General features: G+C 41.9%; 1 protein-coding gene across 4 annotated transcripts in view; it reads right to left on the bottom strand.

Moving 5' to 3' along the window:
• The window catches only part of GALNT1 (polypeptide N-acetylgalactosaminyltransferase 1), a 147,360-nt gene that overhangs the window by 4,488 nt on the left and 121,652 nt on the right, over window positions 1-21,220 (bottom strand). For all 4 annotated transcript variants that reach the window (XM_075921643.1, XM_075921642.1, XM_075921644.1 and 1 more), the window contains 5 exons: window positions 18,654-18,771; window positions 16,876-17,056; window positions 9,795-9,934; window positions 3,945-4,043; window positions 1,385-1,519 (listed from right to left, as the gene is read on the bottom strand). In XM_075921643.1, the coding sequence (XP_075777758.1) occupies window positions 1,385-1,519; window positions 3,945-4,043; window positions 9,795-9,934; window positions 16,876-17,056; window positions 18,654-18,771 (673 nt within the window). The remainder of the gene's footprint in view (window positions 1-1,384; window positions 1,520-3,944; window positions 4,044-9,794; window positions 9,935-16,875; window positions 17,057-18,653; window positions 18,772-21,220) is intronic.

The raw sequence follows: 21,220 nt of genomic DNA, 5'->3' as shown, positions 1-21,220 counted from the left end.
TTATTATTATTGTTGATGTCTAGCCATTCTTTTTCAAAACCTACTAAACATCTTATAGCATTGAAGTTTTGTTATTCAAAAGAATCTAATCTTGGTTACATGCCCACTAAGAACTGAAACTGTACAATTACTTCAGGACTTGGATGGTGTCTAAATAGTTCAGATTTATGCATGGCCTGTCAGTTATCTACATTTAATTCCATTTACTTGTGTTAGTTGAAATGCCTAGATTTAACTACTTCAAAAGTTCTTCATAATGATTTGACTGATCTATATTTTGGCAGCCAGAAATTTGCCACCTTATTCTTCAGTTCCTCTTATAGATAAGCAACAAACATAACATGGATATTTGTAAAAATCCTTTGAACAACTAATACATTAAACTTTCTTTTTAAAGAATAAATGAGTTCTTATTTGTCATTAGTAGTTTAGCCTCTCAACCGATAACTATCTTAGTTGCTTTAATATCTTTTGTGAGGTATTTTTAGCAAAGGCTTTTTGAAATTCCAAATAGGGTATCTATTGGTCCTCCTTTTTCTACTTATCCTTATCCTCCTCAGAAGTTATTAATATGTTGCAGGGATAGATTTTCCTTAACAAGAATTATCTAACAGTCATTTAGTATAGTAGCTGATTTTAAAAATTTTCAAAGCAAGAGGTATTCACTGGGCCACTGTTAATAAGACAGGACATCAAAAACGTCACACAATATGACTCCTCTCACCCTATACTAACATCTAACTGCATCATGTTTTTGGAAGCTGATATTTAACAAACTGTTGAAGTTCAACCTTACAGATTTATATTACATGAAAGCTTTCAAACGATATAAGTCATTTGTTTCTTGCTCTAGCAGTTTATCTGAAATTCCTATATCTCAACACGTAAAGGCTAAATAGTAAAGATTTATGCTCTTCAAAATTCAGTAACCTGACTTGAATAATAAAAATATTTGTTTCTAACACTGGCAGAGGCAAGATTTTAGATCCTGAAGTGTCACAAAGCCCATAATGTTGGTTTTATTTTAGTGGTTCAGGACTAAAGAAAAAAATTGGTTTTGGGTCAGGGTAATTTTCCCTTTATGATCTTGCTAATATAAAACCTTTCAGTAGAGGATCTTAAAGCAGTTTCCAAACATGAAGACTCAGTCCTGTGAGACAAGTAAAAGTTAAAACTGTTTTTGAGAAAGTTAAACTGAAACACAGCAACTTGCCCAAGTTAAAGAATTGATGGCACCTAAAAATACAATCCAGACTCACGGTGTCCTGTTCTGACCAACATACAATAGACGTTACTAACAGGAACATAATGTTTATCATAGGTTTTGTAAAAAATTGTATAAGAAATTAAGAGAAAGCCTTATTTCAGTATCACAAAGACTTACCATTGGATCATATTCCCAAAGTTGATTGCCTTTGAGGTGATGGCACTTGAGCATTGTAACTGGGCCATTAAGTTTTGAAACATCCAAGCATAAATCATCTGTTCGAATTTCTTTGTTGGCAGTATATGAGAAAACCTTTGTAGAAAAAATAATAATGTTCATCTACTGGATTCGGTAGAGAAAAAAAGCAGGATTGCATACCAGTTCATTATTATTTCATTTACAGCCAACTTAATTTCTTTACTTTTTTTTTTACACTATATACACAACTGTTTTCTTAGGAGACACATATCATCATACTGACAGTAGCAAAGTTTGTGTCTCAAAATTTCCCAAAAGGTAGAACAGGATGAGCTCCCTAAAAATGGACAATTTTGGCAAGTGGCAAGCAGTACAGCAGACAAAAAATTAAAGAGGGAAGCAGACAAAATAAAGTCCTGAGTGGAGAAAGACAAAAGTAAAAATGAAATCTATAAACATAACAGTATTTTTACGTCTGAATTTGCAAGAGACAAATCAACCAGAGAAAATCTGTAGAAAAGCAGTTCCAGAGATCCTACAGAATGGCTGCTGCATATATTACTTCTGGGGGAATTGTGCCAAAAAATTAAAAATTCTGTATGCAACACTTAAAACTATGCAATTTTTTGTCAAAATAACACAACATAATCACTGTCATTTCTATTACTTTAAAAAATTATTTCACAATTCCTATCAACAAGTATGTCTATAACAATAAAGACAACAGTAAAAAAAGATTCTCGCAGGAGTAGAATTAAAGAAACCTCGACAACAACCCAGTTCCCTCTAGGGCAGGGGTCTCCAAACTTTTCAGCCCGAGGGCCGCATTAACTATCAAACAGCAGTTCGGGGGCCGACTACACACTTGAGGTCCAAATAAAAAACAATCAAAACATGGATGTTGTTTTTAATTATTTATTTAATATTATTTTATTCAGTTATTATTTAATAACACATTCATACACTACACATGAACACCTGTATTAGTGTGAATGGTGAAATTGTTTCCTGGATGCCAAAATAGCAGACATTTCTGGCTTTAGATTTGTTGTCCCTAACATCAACAGTGACCTGAGATTATCATCGGACAAGTTTGTTCTCAAATTGTTCTTCACGTATTTCATTCTTGAAAATGTTTGTTCACACAGGTATGTTGTTCCAAAGATTGAAAGGTACCTTGATGCAAAAGTTTTGACATTAGGAAAGTCTTCCTTGGGCAAAAACTGGTAAAAACCCACCAGTCCTATTTTGAACTTGTCCCTAAGGAGGTCATTTGCTTGCAACTCAATGACTTCCAGCTGCAGTTCATCTGGGCAACTGGCCACATCTGCTTCAAATGGGTTTTGAAACAATCTCACTTCTTCTGCCTTTGAATCCAAAAAGGTCTCCACGGGCCGGATGAGAGGGCCTCGCGGGCCGCATCCGGCCCCCGGGCCGTAGTTTGGAGACCCCTGCTCTAGGGAATATGGGGGAGACAACAATTCAGCTATGGGGCAGCCCCCAGATCAGTATCCTTTTCCCCAAGAAATGGGCATACCTTGATCCCAGACACCACTATTCTCCCCATGCAGAGCCCAGCCCCGGGGCACCCTCAGTTCAGACACACACTCCAGAGCCTTTACTTCTCTCAACTGCTTTGCTATTCTGCCAGGGAACATGGTGTGGTGCAGCCCTGCCCTTCCTCACCCTTTTGCAGAACTGGGTGTCCTGATCCCTTTCATGTCCCTGGAAGAATTAGCATCAAGCACAATTTGCAGCAGTGGCAGGCCTCCTGTCTGCCCCCTTCCCCCACGTGGTTCACACACCGGGGCACCAGAGCTGCACACTTCCTCTCCCCCTCCCTCCCTCCCAGCACTTTCAGTGTGCTGTGAATTCTCTGATTCGTGCTCTATCCTCACTCCTACCCTTCTGTCCCAGAGCGGAAACACCACCGGGCTTTGGTGCCTGAGTGCACAAGAGGCATGTGAGGAAGGGGGCACACAGGGGAGCCGCTGAGCCGCAGGTAGAACACCAGTTTGTCGCAGACTGCTGCGGCCTACTAAGGTGAAAGAGGGCCATTCATGAGCATCACTCCCTATTCTTGATTACCCATCTCAGGGTATGCAGTCTCCACCCCAGTCAAGTTGGGTACTCTGTTCACTGTGAGCTTGGTTGCAGAAAGTCCAGTGGCCCTTAGCGGTGATCAACAGCCACTGGACTCTAGAGAATGTGCAGCCTCAATTCTGTGGGGGAAGCGGAATTTTGCAAAACTCTGCATTGTAAAGAATTCCCTCTAGAGTAACAGATGATACCTACCTACCTGATAATGGATAATATTTAAGCCCACTGATGTCACTAGAAAGACACCCACTGACTACAGTGGGTTTTGAATCAGGTCCAAATGACTTACATTGGGGGCAACAAGGTAACATTTTTAGGCACTCTTAATTCATCTTGCAGGCCACACCTCACATTAGAGTTCATTAAAAAGCCTATTTTGTGTACAGTTAACTATTGAAAGTGCTGAAAATTAAACAGATGAGTAATGTCATCTTGTCACCTGATTTCCACCCATTCCATGACAGTTAAATATTCCAACTTTTTCATTTTCCTTTCTTGCCATGTTATCCAGGCATTGATTTGTCTCCACATTTCTTATCTAGAAAAGAAATAAAGCGTAGCATACATCAAGACAGGTTTTTATTAATAGTTACTGGGGGAAAAGAATCAACCCCCAGAGAATGCCACTGGCATCTGATTCACAAATAGTGATGAATAAATCTTCTGAAAGTTGGAGTTTCAGTTGAGCTTAAGTGCCCCAGGATACAAAGTTTATAATAACTCATGTAAGATCATTCTCATGAGATTTCCTTGTTTAAAGTAGACCAGATAGGTATCTATGAAACCAGCCTCATATTACTTCAGAGCTTCTAATGCTAACGTGGAACCGCTCAATGCATAGGTACATAAAAACAAAATACAATTTTAAGCACAAAAGATTCAGGTTTGATTTAAGATTTTAAGGAAGGTTTTTTCATACTTGTTTTGAAAACATAATGCACCATGATATAAAAGAAGTTGTAAGTTACTTGGGTTAGTTATAGTATCCAAAGCAGTTTACCAATTGTATTTGTAAGTCATACTCCACTTGTTTCCTTTGGCTAATCATAAAATCTGAACATTTTTAGAAACAAGTCACTATCTTACCAACCGGTACCCCGGTAACCTTCCTCCCACCCCATGAATTATAATGCAAAGGATGGAAAGGTAAAGAGACTAAAGTAAAAATGTAATACCAAAAGATTTTACAGTATTGTGCAAAAATACACTTATTCTGGCAGTTAGCTTTATAAACATGTTCTTTTCATGGTGATCTCTCTCACTTTGTCCCAAATAATGGCCCTGTTTCTGGAAAAATTGTATATTATAGCAGGGCTCGACAAATAGTGTAATCTACTTGCCCGGGGCAAGTAGATTACACCCTGGAAGAGCCGGTGTAGAACGATCTGCGCATGCGCAGAACCGTACGGCTGGCGAGCCCTGCTCGTTAAGCAAAATGTGATATGAGAGCACGGGGAAGATAAAACTGTTTTGCACTCCATTCTTCTGCTTTCTTTTGGTTTGCTCAAACATCTCAAAAAAATCTTCAATTTATATTTGTATATTAAACTACAAGATTTATCTGGCATTGCTTGGGTTGGCAATGTCCCCATATGAATTGGGGAAGGAGGACCTTCAGTCCTCCCACCCACCCTAAACGGTGCTGGGGGTAGGGTGGGAGCCTTGGGTAGGGCTGAAAGATTCATTATGCAGGCTGCCCCAGGGAGAGAGGACAGCCCAGTCATATGTCACCGCAGCAGCTTGGGACCAGATGAGATACATCTGTGCATGGTCATCGCAACAGCTACAGATTGGGGAAGAAGATATGTCCTCCGTCTGGGGTTCAGAGACACAGAAACAAACTTTCTCAGATATATATTAGATAGCTGTCCCTTTCTGCCCTCTGCCCCAATGGGGTTCTAGCTGTCCCGGTTCCCACCTTAGGCTCCTAGCTGCCCCTTGTGGTCATTATATAATAACTCTCTTTCAGTGTTATGAGAAACAATCCCATTCCAGGCACATCCAATTGTCCTGGCACAACCAAACCCCGACCTTGCTTTAAGTTACGATAAAAGGAAGCTGCATACCAAATTTGGTGGTCCTAACTCTTACCATTTAGGACAGACTCATTTACAAACTCTAATATGGATTTATACATTCAGCCTTCAATTAAGACTAGTTTCACTGTACGTGCAAAATATTTAGTTTGCGTAAAACCAGAAACAACACTTGAAATTCACTGACAACTAATGCAATGGTAATGTCAAATATTATGCAACTTTAGTGACACTTGCTTCATACATACACAAAAGACATACTCCTGCATTTCCTTCTCTGTGACAAGCAGTTTGTCTCAGTTTCAGCTCATAGCAACCAACAAGGATGGCTTTGGCCCAGGACAAATTGTGAGAAGAAAGTACAGAAAGTACACTCACACATGCAGCTGCTTTAGCAATCCAGCCCAGGCATGCCAGCATACAGTCCCAACTGTTCCTGAAACAGCAACTCCTCAGCAGTTTCCTTTACTGGCGTTAAGGGGGTGGAAGGAGGCATGTGTGTGTTGGGGGGTGGGAGGGAGGGAGAGGGGCCCTGCTTTCAGAGACTTGGGGGGGCAGGGGGAGAAGGGACTGGCTCCTGCCTCCCAGTCACTTCCTGGTGGTTGTAGGAAAAATGAGAATCTCACTGTCCACACATCACTACTACTCCAGGATGGGAAGTCAGTTTCCAGTTTGAGAAACACTGCGCCGCTCGTGACTTGTTAGCTATGAGGTACTGCATGCCGCAATGAATAATTTGAACTACCCAGACACATTCCTAGTTTTTAAGGTAACTAAACATTTGGGAAAGAGACTTAGATAACATTGTAGTTTTTTATTGAATTAAGCACTCAAATGTACACAAGCAGTTAAATTTAATCTACGTACGACACTGTATATAAATGGAAAAAATGAAATGTGATTTTGTAAATCAAATGTACATTCTCTGGCTACTATGTTACCTTAAGAGACATGGGCCAAACAGAGGGGCCAAGATATAAGCTACAAAAATTAGAGACAGAAAAGACAGCCCCCTCAATAACAGATTTGCCTGTTTAAAGAGAAAGTAAAAGGGGTATAACAAAACCATCCCTGGCACTATAAAAGATGAATGGGGATGTACTATATGCCCTCCAAAACCAAGGAGGTATTCATTTAAATACAAAGTTGTAACATTTAAAAGTGAAAAGGATATACATGCTTGTAATTAATGCATAATTAGCCATGGTACTTGGTCACTAGATACAATGGAAGCCCAGAGCTATGGCTAACTCTACACTTCAAAGAATAATCGGAAAAAGATACACAAGTTGAAAACCAAAATGTGCGTATCTTTTTTTCACTTTTCTTTCGAAAAAGACTTTTCCAAAATTTGGCCCTTCTACACTGGGCCAAATTTTGGAAAAACATCCTCTTTCAACACATCCCTTCTTCCTCATACAATGAGGAATACAGGGATGGCGAAAAAACATCCGCTTTTGCAGAAATTGTTCCAAAAAAGCAGATGTGTTCCTTGGACCCAGAAAAGCTCTGAAGTCTAGACATAGCCTTCAAGTCAGGAGTACTTGAAGTCTGAGGCAGGGAGTCTTTAAATTTAGACAAGGAGTCCCACAGATTAAAATCACACCTCCCCAGCAAAATTTGCTTGTTGGAGATATTGAATAAACCTTTCTTCTGAAAAGGTTTATTTTCATTGTGGCTTTATGATTAGGAGTAGTGCTTGACTGTCTCTGCCTCTCCTGTTCATTTGTTGCAGACACCAGCAGAGACTCTCAAAGGTGCATATATGTTCCTGTTTAGGTATTGAACCTTGCTTGCTGGAACACAGTACTTCTCTGTTCTCTTGGAGGAGTGGGAGGAAGGGGACAGAGAAAAACGTTTTCCAGCCATTAGGCTTTGATCCCATCTCATCACCTTTTCATTGATGGACAAAGCCCTTTGGAGTGAGCTGCCGCAGCCAGGATATCAATTAGGCAATGCAACATTTATTTGAGCTCCCCAATCTTCAGTTCCAGGTTTGCAACGACCCGCTTCAGAAGGTCCTGATAGGTCCTGAATCACCTGCCAAACCTGTCAACCTCCTCAATTGTGGAGGATGGGGACAGCTTGAGATGGACGAGGGGTTCTTTCCTCTTCCTTCTCTCTCCTGGTACTGGGGGTCAGTGCTGAAGTCAAGTTCCAGTGCCAAACAGCTAGGTGCATGTCCTTCTGAAACCACAGAGTAGGAGAGAGGACCTGGCACCCGGAGAAACCCCCAAAGATTCCAGTTTGGCCACTGCATTGTCCAGTGACCTGCTGGCCAGGTGCCTGCACAGGGACTGGTACTGAACACTAGTAGTGCATAAGCTACGTACCAGTGCTGAGCTTTAGAATATTCTCCTTTGGAGTCCAAAGATAAGTCTTCTTTCATAGACCATGGCTCAGTAGTACCCTCCCACTTCTACCTTCCTAGAGTTCAGGGGACTGGCAACAAACCAGCGATCATGACACTGGGATCATAGAAGGCTTGCCCCCAGAAAGTGCCTGGAACAAGCCCAGTGCTGGCTGCTTGCTCCCTCCTTCTGCTCACCAGAAACGGTAAGTGTCCCCTTACAGTTTGTGGGACAGGCTGAGAAAGGTCCTTCAATGCTTGGAAAACCTCCAGGGTCAATGAAGCCATCAGACATCTGGCACCAGCCGGGCTTCTGGGTGTTGTGGGAGGATCTCACACTGGACTTAGGGTACGTCTAGACTACCGCGTTTTGTCGACGGAAGTTTTGTCGACAGATACTGTCGACAAAACTTCCGTCGACAAAGAGCGTCCAGACACATTGAGTTCTGTCGACAAAGCAAGCTGCTTTGTTGACAGAACTCCGTAGTCTGGACGCAACGTTACAGGCAATAACACCTTCTGTCGACAGAGTTCTGTCGACAGAAGGTGTTATGCCTCGTAAAATGAGGTATACCAGCGTCGACAAAACTGCTGAGTTCTGTCGACGTTATGTCGACAGAACTCAGCGGTAGTGTAGACGCTGGTATAGTTTTGTCGACAAAAGTCCACTTTTGTCGACAAAACTAGGTAGTCTAGACACACCCTAAGTGTTTCTCTTCTGCACAGATGAGTGTTCTCAGTATGCTGCTTCTTCCTTGGCACTGTAGCAAATGGTGTTGAGGAAAACTCCACACTGATATCAAATTGCTTACCTCAAAATCAGAGCTGCTCAGCTTTGAAACTGGCCTGAGGACAGCTTCCATGAGTCCTGATGTCCTTCAGCCTAATAGGTCTGACTTTTTAAGTGCAAGGTCAAAAGTCCAGGAAGATCTGACACTTCTCCCTCATGTGAGTTTCCCCCAGACATGAAGTAGCTTGAGTGTGGTGACTCACTGGCATAGACTGCTACCAGAGATACAGGGCTTGGAACCTGGGGCCCGTGGGGTAAAGAACTCCATTGACAATAGAAACTATTTATACCACCATGAAAATCACCAAGAGTCCAAAATCACTGGAAAGAAAGCCTTGACATTGTAAGAAAGGTCATTCTAGCATCCGTCATGGGAAAAAAGAATGAACTGAGAGACTGTTGGACCAGTTGGAGTTAGAGCCAGCCCAATGGAGAAAAACTTCAGCAACAGATCACGCAGTGTGCACACACCTAACATGAAATGGACATGAGGAACCACTCAAAGAATTCCTTTCTTCATGCTGTGTTTGTAATTCTTTGATGTTTTAGATCTAATGCAACTAAGGGCTTGTCTACTCTGTAGAGCAGTGCACACCTGCTAGAGTGCAATATGAACCAACATGTCATGCACTGTCTGTGGATTCTTGTGGCACACATTAAAAGTTTTTGTGTACACCATCAGGATTCACAAGCAGTGTATGACATTAAATTTACATCTCAACTGGTATATACTAATTTTCCATGTATCTCTAAATTCCTTGTTAGTTTTAACTCTTCGTGAAGCACTATGCACATCAATGAAACTGAATAAAACATTTTCTCTCCAAAGCTCTTCCATGCTAATTTAGTACTGCTGTAAAAGAGGGATAAAGAAGCCCAATCTTTGACTCTGTGGGTCAACTGCTTGGTAATACTTCACCCAACTATTCAGAAGTCAAACATATCAATCATTTTACAGATGAAAAACATGGAGCTGTGAGATACCAAACTTTGGTGCTGGAGACACTGACTTCAGTTTTATTATTCAAATGGAATCTAAAAAACTAGATGTTACTGTGGGATCCCCCTTACAAAAAGGAAGATTAAGAGTATGTAAATGAAAATAATTCTTACCTCTCCCAAAGAGAAATAATGGCGTGGAATTTGGGAATCAGGATACACGTTTTCTAGGTACCAAGAGAAAGGCTTGCATTGCAGTTTGTGTCTTAGCCCAAGACGTGATGATATGTCTCCATAATCTACCTTTGTAACTCCTGTAGAGAAAAAAAAAACAACTATTTCATACAGCAATTGCTAGTGAATTTTAAACAGCTGGATTTTGATTTAATTTTGCAATTGTGATAAATGCTCGAAATATATTTTGCCTATAACAAGCCAGCTATATATAACTATGGAATCTGGCATGGGATGGATATAAATGTAGGGATGAAGGATGAAATCACACTTTTAATTAATTATATCTATAACCTTATGAATTACGGACTGATTTTTATGAATAGGATTTTATAAATTAAACAATGTTAACCCCTTTAGAACAAATTTGTCAGTAGTCTGTTAAGAATTACATTTGAAGGATCTATTATTATAACTCCTTTTTAATACATTGTAACTGAAGTGACAGCATATAGTAACTGAACCCCATTTTAAACTCTGTACAGGCAGTCCCCGCGTTACGTACAAGATAGGGACTGTAGGTTTGTTCTTAAGTTGAATTTGTATATAAGTCGGAACTGGTACATATTGTAGGGGAAACGCTAGCCAAACATTTCTCCAGAGCTCAGTTTTATTCTCCCACACCTCACTTCCCTCAGGCCTTTATTCTTAAGCTGAGGTGTCTGCTAAGAAAAGCCGCTCCGCGTCTCCCTGGTCTGCTGGGGGGGGGCGCTAGCTTCGCGTCTCCCTGGTCTGCTGGGGGGAAGCAGCTAGTGTGGGGTTGCCTCACCCTGTTTGTAAGTAGGGATCCAATGTAAGTCGGATCAATGTAACCCGGGGACTGCCTGTACTGCCTTAACTCTGTTTAAAGATATAGAGGGACGTGCATGTGTAAGAAAAATGGAATCAATCCCCAGCGTCAACCTGTCTTGGTGACCAAGTGACAGGGCCACCTGTAAAACCACCCCCCAAGAAACAAACACACAAAAGCCCGATCTAGAAAAAGGGCAAAGCCACATTCTCTATTAACCAATATTCATGGTCAATACACTACCCTAGGGCTGTGGGACAGGACAGGATCTATGGGCTAAAACATATAAAAAGATGAGGGCAAAACTACAGAACTGGGACTTTGATTCTAGGATCATTCTCCAGGAGCATCAGTAAGCATCAACAAGACCCAGCTCCACTTCTCATTTTTAGGCCACCTGGCCAGTGGACTAGCATGAGCAACTAAGGTTGGTAATAATATTCTAATAATAATTTTAGTAGTAAGGCATAATAAATGAATTCTGCATTCACAATACACGTGGCATATTCTCTTCTCTCCCCCAACCAAGATTCTGATAGTTCTGCTTCTCTAAGTGTAACACAAAAATATAAGCCTTGGGAAGGAATATAGCATGTCACAATTCTCCTACTATTGAAGGCAGACAGGAGAACATCTGCTCTGTCATGATCTACATAGGCTCTAGGATGGCACCATTGATATGTAGAGGCACTCTGGAAGGCCCTGCCAAACCCAAAATGAGAGAACTCTCCTGGACATCTCAGTGGGAATATCAAGAGTCACAAGTAGTCTTTTTAAAATCTTGATAAGATCCTGAAGTCATCCTGAAACAGGTGCCACATATACAATCAAATAAAACCCCTATATTTTGAGATTAGACAGACTGGACAGCTGCTGGGCAACTGAACCTGTGACATATGCTGACTGGAAGTGAGGGCACTATATGTCAGTTCCCCATATATCTGTGTTCTCATTGGTACATCTTGAAGCTGCCCTAATTTACATAATTTCCCAGCATTTTAAAATTTCATCTGACTAGTCTGTTATGAGAATCTAATAAAAAAAATCCTTCTTTACACAATTTCTCCTGTGTATTCCCTAGAGATTTTTTACAACACCCAAAGGAATGTATAACAGAGTTTGGAAGCCCATGCATTTGGAAAGTCAAAAGGGTGAGGAACTGGGGAGGGTCTGGAAGCAGGAAGCATGCCCCACCGCTTTCCGTAATGTCATGGGTATGGCACATGATGGTGCTATAGTGTGTGTTATTTCAAAGGATGCTTTACTTTGTCCTCGGAATGTTTGCTGGTGGATTGTACAGGAGACGCTGACTTTTGAGCAGTTTGATTTTGGCTCCTTCAATGAATAGTGATCTGTTTTATGCCTCTCTTTCAGCACTGGAGAACAAATGATCGGACTAACAACTATTAATCAAGAACATCTGAATTACAATTCAGTACTGTTTAGGTTTGTATTATGCTATCTTTCACATAGAAGTTCATTGGTGGCCTGCTCTAGCCTATCGGAAAGTCGTAATTATTTATTATTATAGATTATGTTTTAGGTATATTGTATAATATTTTCTCAGGGCCTATTTGAAATTAATACAATAATTTGATGCGTAAATTGTTATTTGCTCATATATAATAATTTTTATAATTTTTAAGTATAAATTGAAGGTACTTTTTAATTATTTTTATATGATACATAACTCGTTTCGTTGAAATAAAAACAAGTATAGACCAAAACAATAAGGGAGAGACTCGGATCTCAGAATAATTGCTTCAGCCTGGCAAACAATAGCCTTTGAATTTTCTTTCAAGAAGCACGGTGTAAACCAGGTACATGCTGATTCTTTTTTTGCCCTGGAATGTAAATATGACATCTGTGTGAGCTGCCTTATTCTGCATCCAGACCCTACTCCCCCGCCTGCTCTGAGTGTCTATTTGTCCCCAGAAGGATTACCAAAACGAATCGAGTGGCTTGCAAAGCTGGCCTTTATGCTATTCTTAGGATTTCTTAAACTTTGCACTTTCAAAGGTACATGTAATTTTCTTACATATATAATCCATGCAAGACTAACAAGTTAATTGCCCTCTGGCTGGCTGATGTACAACTGAATATTTATTAGCAATACTGGTATGCCCCAGTTACCCTTGTCTGGCTGTTGGTAGTTTGAAATTATCCAGTTTTATATCTTTCTCCTTTTTTATCTTTAAAGCAGATGTTATTTGAGCTAAATAGGTATCATTCAGAAATTGGAAACCCATCCCTGGTTAAGACCAGAGAGCAGAAAATGAAATACAAATAGGTAAAATGTAAGATAGATATCAGGTGTGCAAAGTGGGAATTGATGAGCAAACAGTCAAAACATGACAAAAAATGGATAAAAGGAAACTTTTTTTTTTACTCAATTCATCTCTGGAACACTCTGTCATTAAATAGCAGTGAAGTCAGAAGTTTGTAAGATTTTTAAAAGGATGAATGAAGGCTTATTGATAAAGAAAACATCTAAAATACCATAGGTAGGATAAAAAACAGATTAAAACCCACTCACGTTTCAGATCACAAGCCAGCCACAAACTGGTGGGAGTGAAGAAGAAACATTCCCTATCTGGAGAAATCTGTCCACTGTAGTTTCTTGTGGACATGTGCGAGCACACACACACCCCATCATAAGACTCATCTTGTATTGGCCACTTTTGTAGCTACAATACTGGACTGGACTAGACTAGAGGGTCCCATTGTCTGATTTGGCAATGCCTACATTCCAAGGGAATCATATGACAAATATTAACACAGTACAGTTAGGTACTTAAAACTCAGGACATATGTGACACCAGGCAATTAACACTGAATTGCATGCTTGTACAAGGGGAAGATCTACAGGGCTGTGATGCAATGCCTCCCTCCTCCCCCAGAGCTAGGCACCCACAACCTAATGCCTCTCTTCTCTCCCAGAGCTAGGCACTCCCAGTCCCCCTAACCTAATGCCTGGGTCCTGGAGCTACCGTCGCCACCACATACTTCTTCCTCAGGTGCTAGGACGAGGTGAGTACAGCGGCCAGCTGTGAGCAGGCACTTGACTGTGCAGAGTGGCCCGGCCGGCCGTAAGCATGTGCTGGGCACCGTGCACAGCGCGGCCCGGCTGGCTGCAAGCAGTCACTGCAGCGCAGTGCACAGAGCAGCTGGCCAGCTGTGATCTGCACTCGGCCACGTGCTCTGAGCAGCCAGCAGGCCTCACTTTATTCTTTTATAAAATGTAGTGGCGGGCCACAAAAAACTTCAATTGGGCTGCATGCGGCCCTCCAGACGCCTGTCTGACATGCCTGGGCTACAGCAGTCCCCTGCCTGTGGTGTGTCATGGGCTGCTCTAGCCAGGCCTCCAGCAGAGCTGAAACACCCCCTACCCACACAGTCTGGATGAGCTTAAACATGCCCAGCCCGCAGCGAATGCAGGGGGTTGCTCTAGCTTAGCCCACCATGCCACAGGCTGCTCTGACGAGGCTGGGCCTACTGCTGACTGGGGCTGCTCAGGCCAGCCACCACACGAGCTTCTCCCAACCTGCCAGGCCACAGATTACCCAGTAACTGTTAAGCATCACCCAGTAAGGGTGATGCTTACCAGTGATATCGCTCGAAAGGACCATGCTGGATCAAAAGCCATATCAAATTATTCATATCATAAAAGTCCAAGATACTTGTGGACTTGTTTGTACAAATAAGAAAAGATCAGACCCAGAAAACACAAGAGAACCCTCAATGAGATTTTGGACAGGCTGGTGGATGAGCCAAGTGATTCTAATAACATTCTTACATCACAGCTGAGCATTCACATTTTTAGCTTTTACTTTGATGCTACGGTAGTTTAGATTTGCGTGACTGACAAACCCATGAGAAAGATGATCAGATTTGTAAATATGAGAGGAGGCCTTTGTGCTAATTCTATCAGGACTTCAAGCAATGACTGCCAAAATCCTTCTACTACAGGGTGGACAATAATTTCTGCATTTTTGACTCCACAAATTTTGGTAAGTCATCAGAGGCCAGCCATGGGCCCTTGGAAGGGGTGGGGCCTTGGTTGGAAGGGACAGGAATGGGGACAAGAAAGAAGGCAAGAGGAAAAGAGAAACAGTGTGTGAGAGACAGACTTTGTGACACAGACTGTCTGCATATGTGGCACAGACAGGGAGAGGTACAGACGGCGGTGGCTCTGCATTTGAAATGTAGTATGAGCCAGGTCGGATAGGCAGTTTGGCTCAGTCTCAGCTCATGCCAGGTTTGGAACCAACTGTGCTGTGGCTCTGCAATTTAAAAGGCAGTAGGAGCTGCGGAGGGGGGGAGGGAGGGAGGGAGAGAAGGTTGCCCGGCTCCTACTGTCTTTTAAATTGCAGAGCCGCAGCGGGGTTTGGTCACGCACCTGGAACTGAACCAGGCTACCTACCCAGCTGGCAGCAGTCCCTACCTGTGGCAAGGCTGCTGATAGAAATGGTGGTGGTGAGGGGGAGGGATGAGAGAATGGGTGTACATTGCCAGATGGTTTAACCAAAGAAGAATCGGAAAATACAGGACATTTTAGGTGTCTGGTATTTTCTGAATTCTTTTACCGGACAGGAGGCGAAAATACTGGACTGCCTGGGTCAATACCGGACACTTAGCAACCCTAAATGGGTGGCACCACGGAGACAGTGCTGGGGGGAGGAGGGGAGGAACCGGCTTTTAAGCTGGCTCCTACTTCTCTCCCCTGCCTCCGATAGAGGCAGCAGGGTGGGGTGGGGAGAGCGAGGAGTCGGCTAGTCGACTACTCCCTTACACCCTTATTTGGTGGCTCAGCTAGTGCACTCTCTGGTTTATGGGATCTTTTGATAAACATTCTTTAAGTTTGGATAGGTTTCCTCTAGGAAAAAATGTGTAGAGCTTCTGCATTTAATGAGTTATTTTTTCCACTCTGCTAGTTTATGTAAGCTATTGTTTGCAACAGTGAACAAATGGATGTTGAGCTTGATGGTATTAGTCTTTTAAACTAGTAGATTAATGCAGTTAGTAACTTCTTACCTAGTCCATCTTTTCAATGGGTAATGTATTGGTCCAGATGTGATTCTCACCCTGAGAAACTTGCATCCTTTGTAAGTATCCAGAGATGCTTAAATTGCAAGTCATATTTTTGGAATAATTTATAAATAAATGGACCTTTATGACTAAAAGCTGCAGAGGATTGTTTAAAACAATGAAGCAAGTTTTGGATACCCTGAAGCTTTCCAAAATCCTTTTATCCCAACTACTGATCCTTCCCTTACTGCTTGTGACCTCCCGGAATATTACCTATCAATCTCCAACAGGCCTCTATTATTCTTACTTTAGAAAAGGCTCCATTGGCTTCCCTTTCTGTACTCACCATTCTCACATCTTTTTAATAATTTTCTCGTCTGTTGGGCCTTCAAGTAAACTCCCCAGTTTAAATACTCTGAAAACTAATAACTGCCCATTATCATTATAGATGAACTACTTATTCCCAGGTGGGTAAACTCCTGATTGAGAGTTAACTGTATGACTATGAGAACAGTCTCAATGCTCAATTCTACTGTCCTACTAACCACTAAGACAGAAAATCAGGAACTGAATAATGGGATTGAAAGGAAAAGATAAAGGAAAACTAATCATGACTGATTTCACGGCTGACTGGTGCTCTTCTGGGAGCTAAATTTGTTTCTCCCCAGGAATTCTCACCCTCAAACTTGGCTACTCATTTCTTGTGGGCTAGATCATAAGCATCAATGGAAGAGCTGCTACATACAGGAAAAGAAAACAAAAAAGTTGAGGGGAATTAAGAGGGAAGAAGGAATTTATTAAGAAACATGAGAAAAAGTTAAAACGTAAAAAAAAACCACCTCCCCACCCCGCGCAGGGAAGTCCCGCGCGCACACCTGCCCCGGGGCCAAACACCACCCCCCACGCGGGGCTGACTCACCCCTTGAGGTAAGTAGTGGGGCTTCTCGGGGGTGGGAGGAAAATGGGGGCAGGGCAGACAGGACGCCTCGTGAGCGACTGGTCGAGGCCTCGCGATCTACCAGTAGCTCGCGATCGACCTGTTGGTGACCACGGCTTTAACAGAAATTTTTAAGTGATCTTTATTTTACTTGAAAGGCCTTTTCTCCAGAATTACTAGCATTTTTATTTAGCAAGTACTGACATTTATTTTTCACTCATATCTTCTATCTTGAATGGAATTGTTTCACAGCAAAGACTGCTCACCTGGGGAAATGATGTAAAAGAAATTCTTGAACTCATCCATCCAAACTTCTGCAAGACGCCTGTTATTTTTGTTGATAATCTGTCCTGTGCCACCTGGAAAAGTATAAGGAGTGGCTTTTCGGAACACGTGTCCAACATGCGAACAGGTTACAATTTCCAAAGTGCCCCCACACTGCCAAATCTGAAAGTGATAGAACAGTCACTGCAAAATTCTTTTTAAAAACTAAACCTAATTAAATGTCAAATTATGACAACCTATATTAAGACCTAAACACACTAAAATCATGTGAATAAAATATTCAAGCAGTATGCGTTTGCTGCTGAAGTTTTAAAGAAAGTTGAACCACAAACTGGTGAAAGTAACTGTCTTGGCACCTGGAACCAGAGTTTACTGAAGTGCTAAGCCAGCTTCTGACAGCAATAACCCCCATACAGATGAACAGATTCTTTAACTTCAAATGTATTTAACTAGTTCAGTTCAATGATTAGTTCATACAAAATAGAGAAACAGATAGAGAGTTGAAAAGTCAAAGGGCTCGTTTTCCACTTCAATTCTATGAAAGTAAAAGAAGTATTGAGACTGAAATTTACTAGTTCTAGAATCCTGAAATACATAGCAATGAAAAATAATCAGTTTAAGTTGCTAATTGCAGAAAATACTTCCTTTGTGTAATAGATCAGTTTTGAAGTCACCCAACATGGAATATATTTCAGAAATAGGGACAACATTAGGTAGATCACATATCTATAAAAGGATGCAACAACCAAGCTGTAAACGACAGAGGAAATACTAGCTTTTATTGGAAGGTTGAGCCACTAATATCAGTTTAGCTAATATCTCATCTCTCCAATATGCTATTCTAACAGAGCTTCTGAACAGGCAAAGCTTAATTGATTAATAGACTGCATAATGCAGTAGTGGGGCAACCTGCAGCCCACCAGGGTTGCTTATGCAGCCGGCAAGTCATTTGGTTTACCACTGCCCATGCACACTTTTGACAGAATCCTCTAGTTTCCATCCATGTAGTTTTCCTTTTCCTGGTATTACTAAAGCAATATGCATGTAAAGCAAGGGTACACAAAGTAAGGTGCTTGCTGATTGAACACATTGACTGTAAGAGCCATGGGCTATGGTTTACTGCTATGGTTTAGCCGGCCCATCCCATAAACTCTGGGTATGCAAGCCCAGTTAGTAAAACTACCTTATCCCAGGAGATTGTCTTGGTTATGACAATCTTCCAGCCCAGTGAGGTGGAGGGCCACTTATGTGGCCCACTCACAACCTAGGTTGCCCATCACTGACATAAATGGGCATTTTCCTTTACTGAAAATGCATCATTTTCAACAGTCCTCTCAAGAAGTTACATAAGATGTCATCTGCAGCAGGGCCAACAGCTTCACCGGGCCCCTGGGCAAGGGGGGAGACAGCTCCACCCTCCCGGAAGGGGTGGGCAGAAGGAGTGGGGCTAAGGCACCCAGCTTTCCATGCTCTCCCCTCCTCCCCCAGGCAGCCCTCACAGCCGCCCCGAGTGCATCACAGTAGTGCTCCAGCTGCCGTCGGCATGGTAGCGGAGGCTGGAACCTTAGGCCATTTTCAATAACCAGAACCCAGGTGCAATTGCCCTCTTTGCCACCCTCCTCTGCCCCAGGCAGGTTGGTCCTGGGTATCTGTGCTTGGATTTCAAAGGTATAAGGACTGCAACAGGTTACCATTTATACAATTTAAACTGTTTAAATTACAAAGCAAAACATTGAACTAAAAAGGAATTTCTGCTTACCCTGAAGGAAATTTCTAGATTTTCTCCTCCCCAAATATCCATTCCAGCATCATATGTTCCAATTTCTTGAAAGTAATCCCTGTCTATTGAAAAAAGGCCTCCTGCCATTGTGGGTGTCCTGAAAGATGACAAGTATGTTAAATCACTTTAAAGGCAAAATATTGGACATTTTGGATGCACACAGAGAGAAATCTATACACCAAATCCTTTCCATACCATTTAAGTATCTTTGCATTTTTAACTTAGTTTAAAGGGGCTACCGCACATGCACAGCCAATCCACCCCCAATTCCTTCTCTGCTTGAGTGTATCAGTGTGAATTCCAAAGCAGAGGAAGTGGTGAGGGAGGGGAGAGTGGAGAACCCACAGAGACAACCATGTCAAAGAATATCAGTGATTTTGTAAAGTAACCTTTTATTTTCTGAGGAGTCTCCCTGTGGGTGGATCCATTTTAAGTGGCTGTCGAACAATGCCCCTCAATAGAGGGAGGGGTTTTGGAACCTGTGGAAAGCACCGAACATGCAAACTGCCAGTAGAGGGAACCTTCTTTGCAAACCATCAACTAGGGGCATGCTACTGAGGTCAAGAGTGCTCTGGTGTAATAAGCCCTAATTCTTGATGGAGCAAGAATATTGTTCACTTGGCAGCAGAGGTGAATACAGCCAGAATTCCATTTCTGTCATCTTTGTTTAGAGATGTCCTTACCCTTTGATTGCTCAGTAGTAGACAGAAAAGGACATGGGGACTTCCTAAATATTGTTTTGTCTTGGTAGTAGAGAACTCTATGTTTGTTGTGAGTGTGAAGATAGGCCTTGATGGCATCAGTGTGTAGGTCTGGGGAAAAACACAGTAAGTATATGGGTTGATTCAAATGAAATGGGGAGGCTAATTTAGATATGAATTTGGGGTGGGGCTGTGTGACTGGTTTGGTCACAGAGATCCCCTTGATACTGTTACCTGAAGTGCTGAAATACCACTAAGCCTGCCTATCTATATTTTGGGGTGCCCCACCACTCTGTCCTGCTGAATCAGACTCTTCCTCCAGCACTGATACATAAGTAGAGTCCTTTGCAGGATAATACACTAAAATGAGTTCAGCTCTAGGAAGGCTCAGTCAAAGGAACTTGCCACAGAATTCAGGTGCACAGCCCCAATGGAACCATAAACCCAGATAAATCCATTTTACTCTATATAAAGTTTTATAAAGCACAAGCTCATATTATTTGACTTTTTTTTAAATAGAGAGAGATATGCACAGCTACCCCCATCAGGTAATTATTTACACTGGTTTTATTAATAAACAAAAGTGATTTTGTTAAGTGGTTGTAAGTAATAGCACACAAAGCAAAGTTACCAAACCAATACAATGAAACATGCCAGTAAAACCTAGAACAAAAAGAAACTTGTTACTGCAATATCTTACTCTAACAGCAGTTCTAATCATCTTTCACAAACTAGAAAGTCTCCCAGTTTGGGCTTAGTCCTTTTCTCTGTTCAGTCTAAGGTATTTCTAGTAGTCATCTTGGGTGATAGGCAGGGATGACTTCAGGTCTGGCAGCTGTCCTTATTGTTTGGCTTCCCACCTTTATATAGAGGTTCTGACAAAGGTTGGAATCTTTTCTGTTTGGTTTGGACTTTTCCATAATTTCAGAGGAAAAGTATTTGGAAGATAGGTCCCAGCATCAGGTGACAAACGCGTGTCCTTGTGGTGATTGAGCCCCTCCCCCAGCCACCTCACTAGTTCATAGGAAAAACAAACCCAATTACAGATCATTGTCCTTATCCATGACCCATCAAGTTTCTGAAATACAGTTTGAGCCTCTCTAGTCGGGCACCATCCATGGTCTGGAATGATTTTAGTTAGCCGGATGTCTACTTATATATGCGTAGCCAAATTTCCCCACAGTCCCATAACATTTCTTTATAGCCACAAGTCCTGGCTCAGTGTTCTGTACTAATTTACCCCTAAATGTCTTCTAAGAGCCCAGTAAGCAGTGGATGCATTGGTAATACTGCTAGCCAATACTGATTTCCTGTGGGTCAGCAAATTCTCGGGTTCAGCACTGGTGAGGTCCCGAGGGTGCCAGGCTAAAGGTTCAACATATACCCTTAAGGGCCCTGTTTAGATTAGTAAAACAGGTTCGCACTTCAAATTTGTAACTTCAAATACAGAAATGATACACGCAACCCCATCACAGGGGGTAATATTACTTTTGTTTTTATGAAATATGGATAAGATAGATGTGACATTAGAGCTCCTAAAACCTCCCCCCGCACCTGCCATGCCAATCTGATGGCAAAGATGACAACCTTCATAGACAAGTGCAGCAGGGAACATGCTTTCCCCAGAAGAACATGGAGCATGAAATTAAGATCCCACATTGGTCTTTCAGGGGTGAGGAGACATTCAGTAGACTTTTGAGAAAATGTTTGGATGCAGAGTGAACAAAGACAGAGGTGAAATCCACCTTGTGATAGAATGAGTGATTGTGGTGACTAAATGCACTTTTATGGAACTGTTGGAAAAGCCTGATTTTTTGTAAAAAGGCTTCAGATATAATCCATGAT

The sequence above is a fragment of the Pelodiscus sinensis genome, chromosome 2 (genome assembly GCF_049634645.1).
Source record: "Pelodiscus sinensis isolate JC-2024 chromosome 2, ASM4963464v1, whole genome shotgun sequence".
Lineage (NCBI taxonomy): Eukaryota > Metazoa > Chordata > Testudines > Trionychidae > Pelodiscus > Pelodiscus sinensis.
This window is presented reverse-complemented; position numbering and strand designations above follow the sequence as displayed.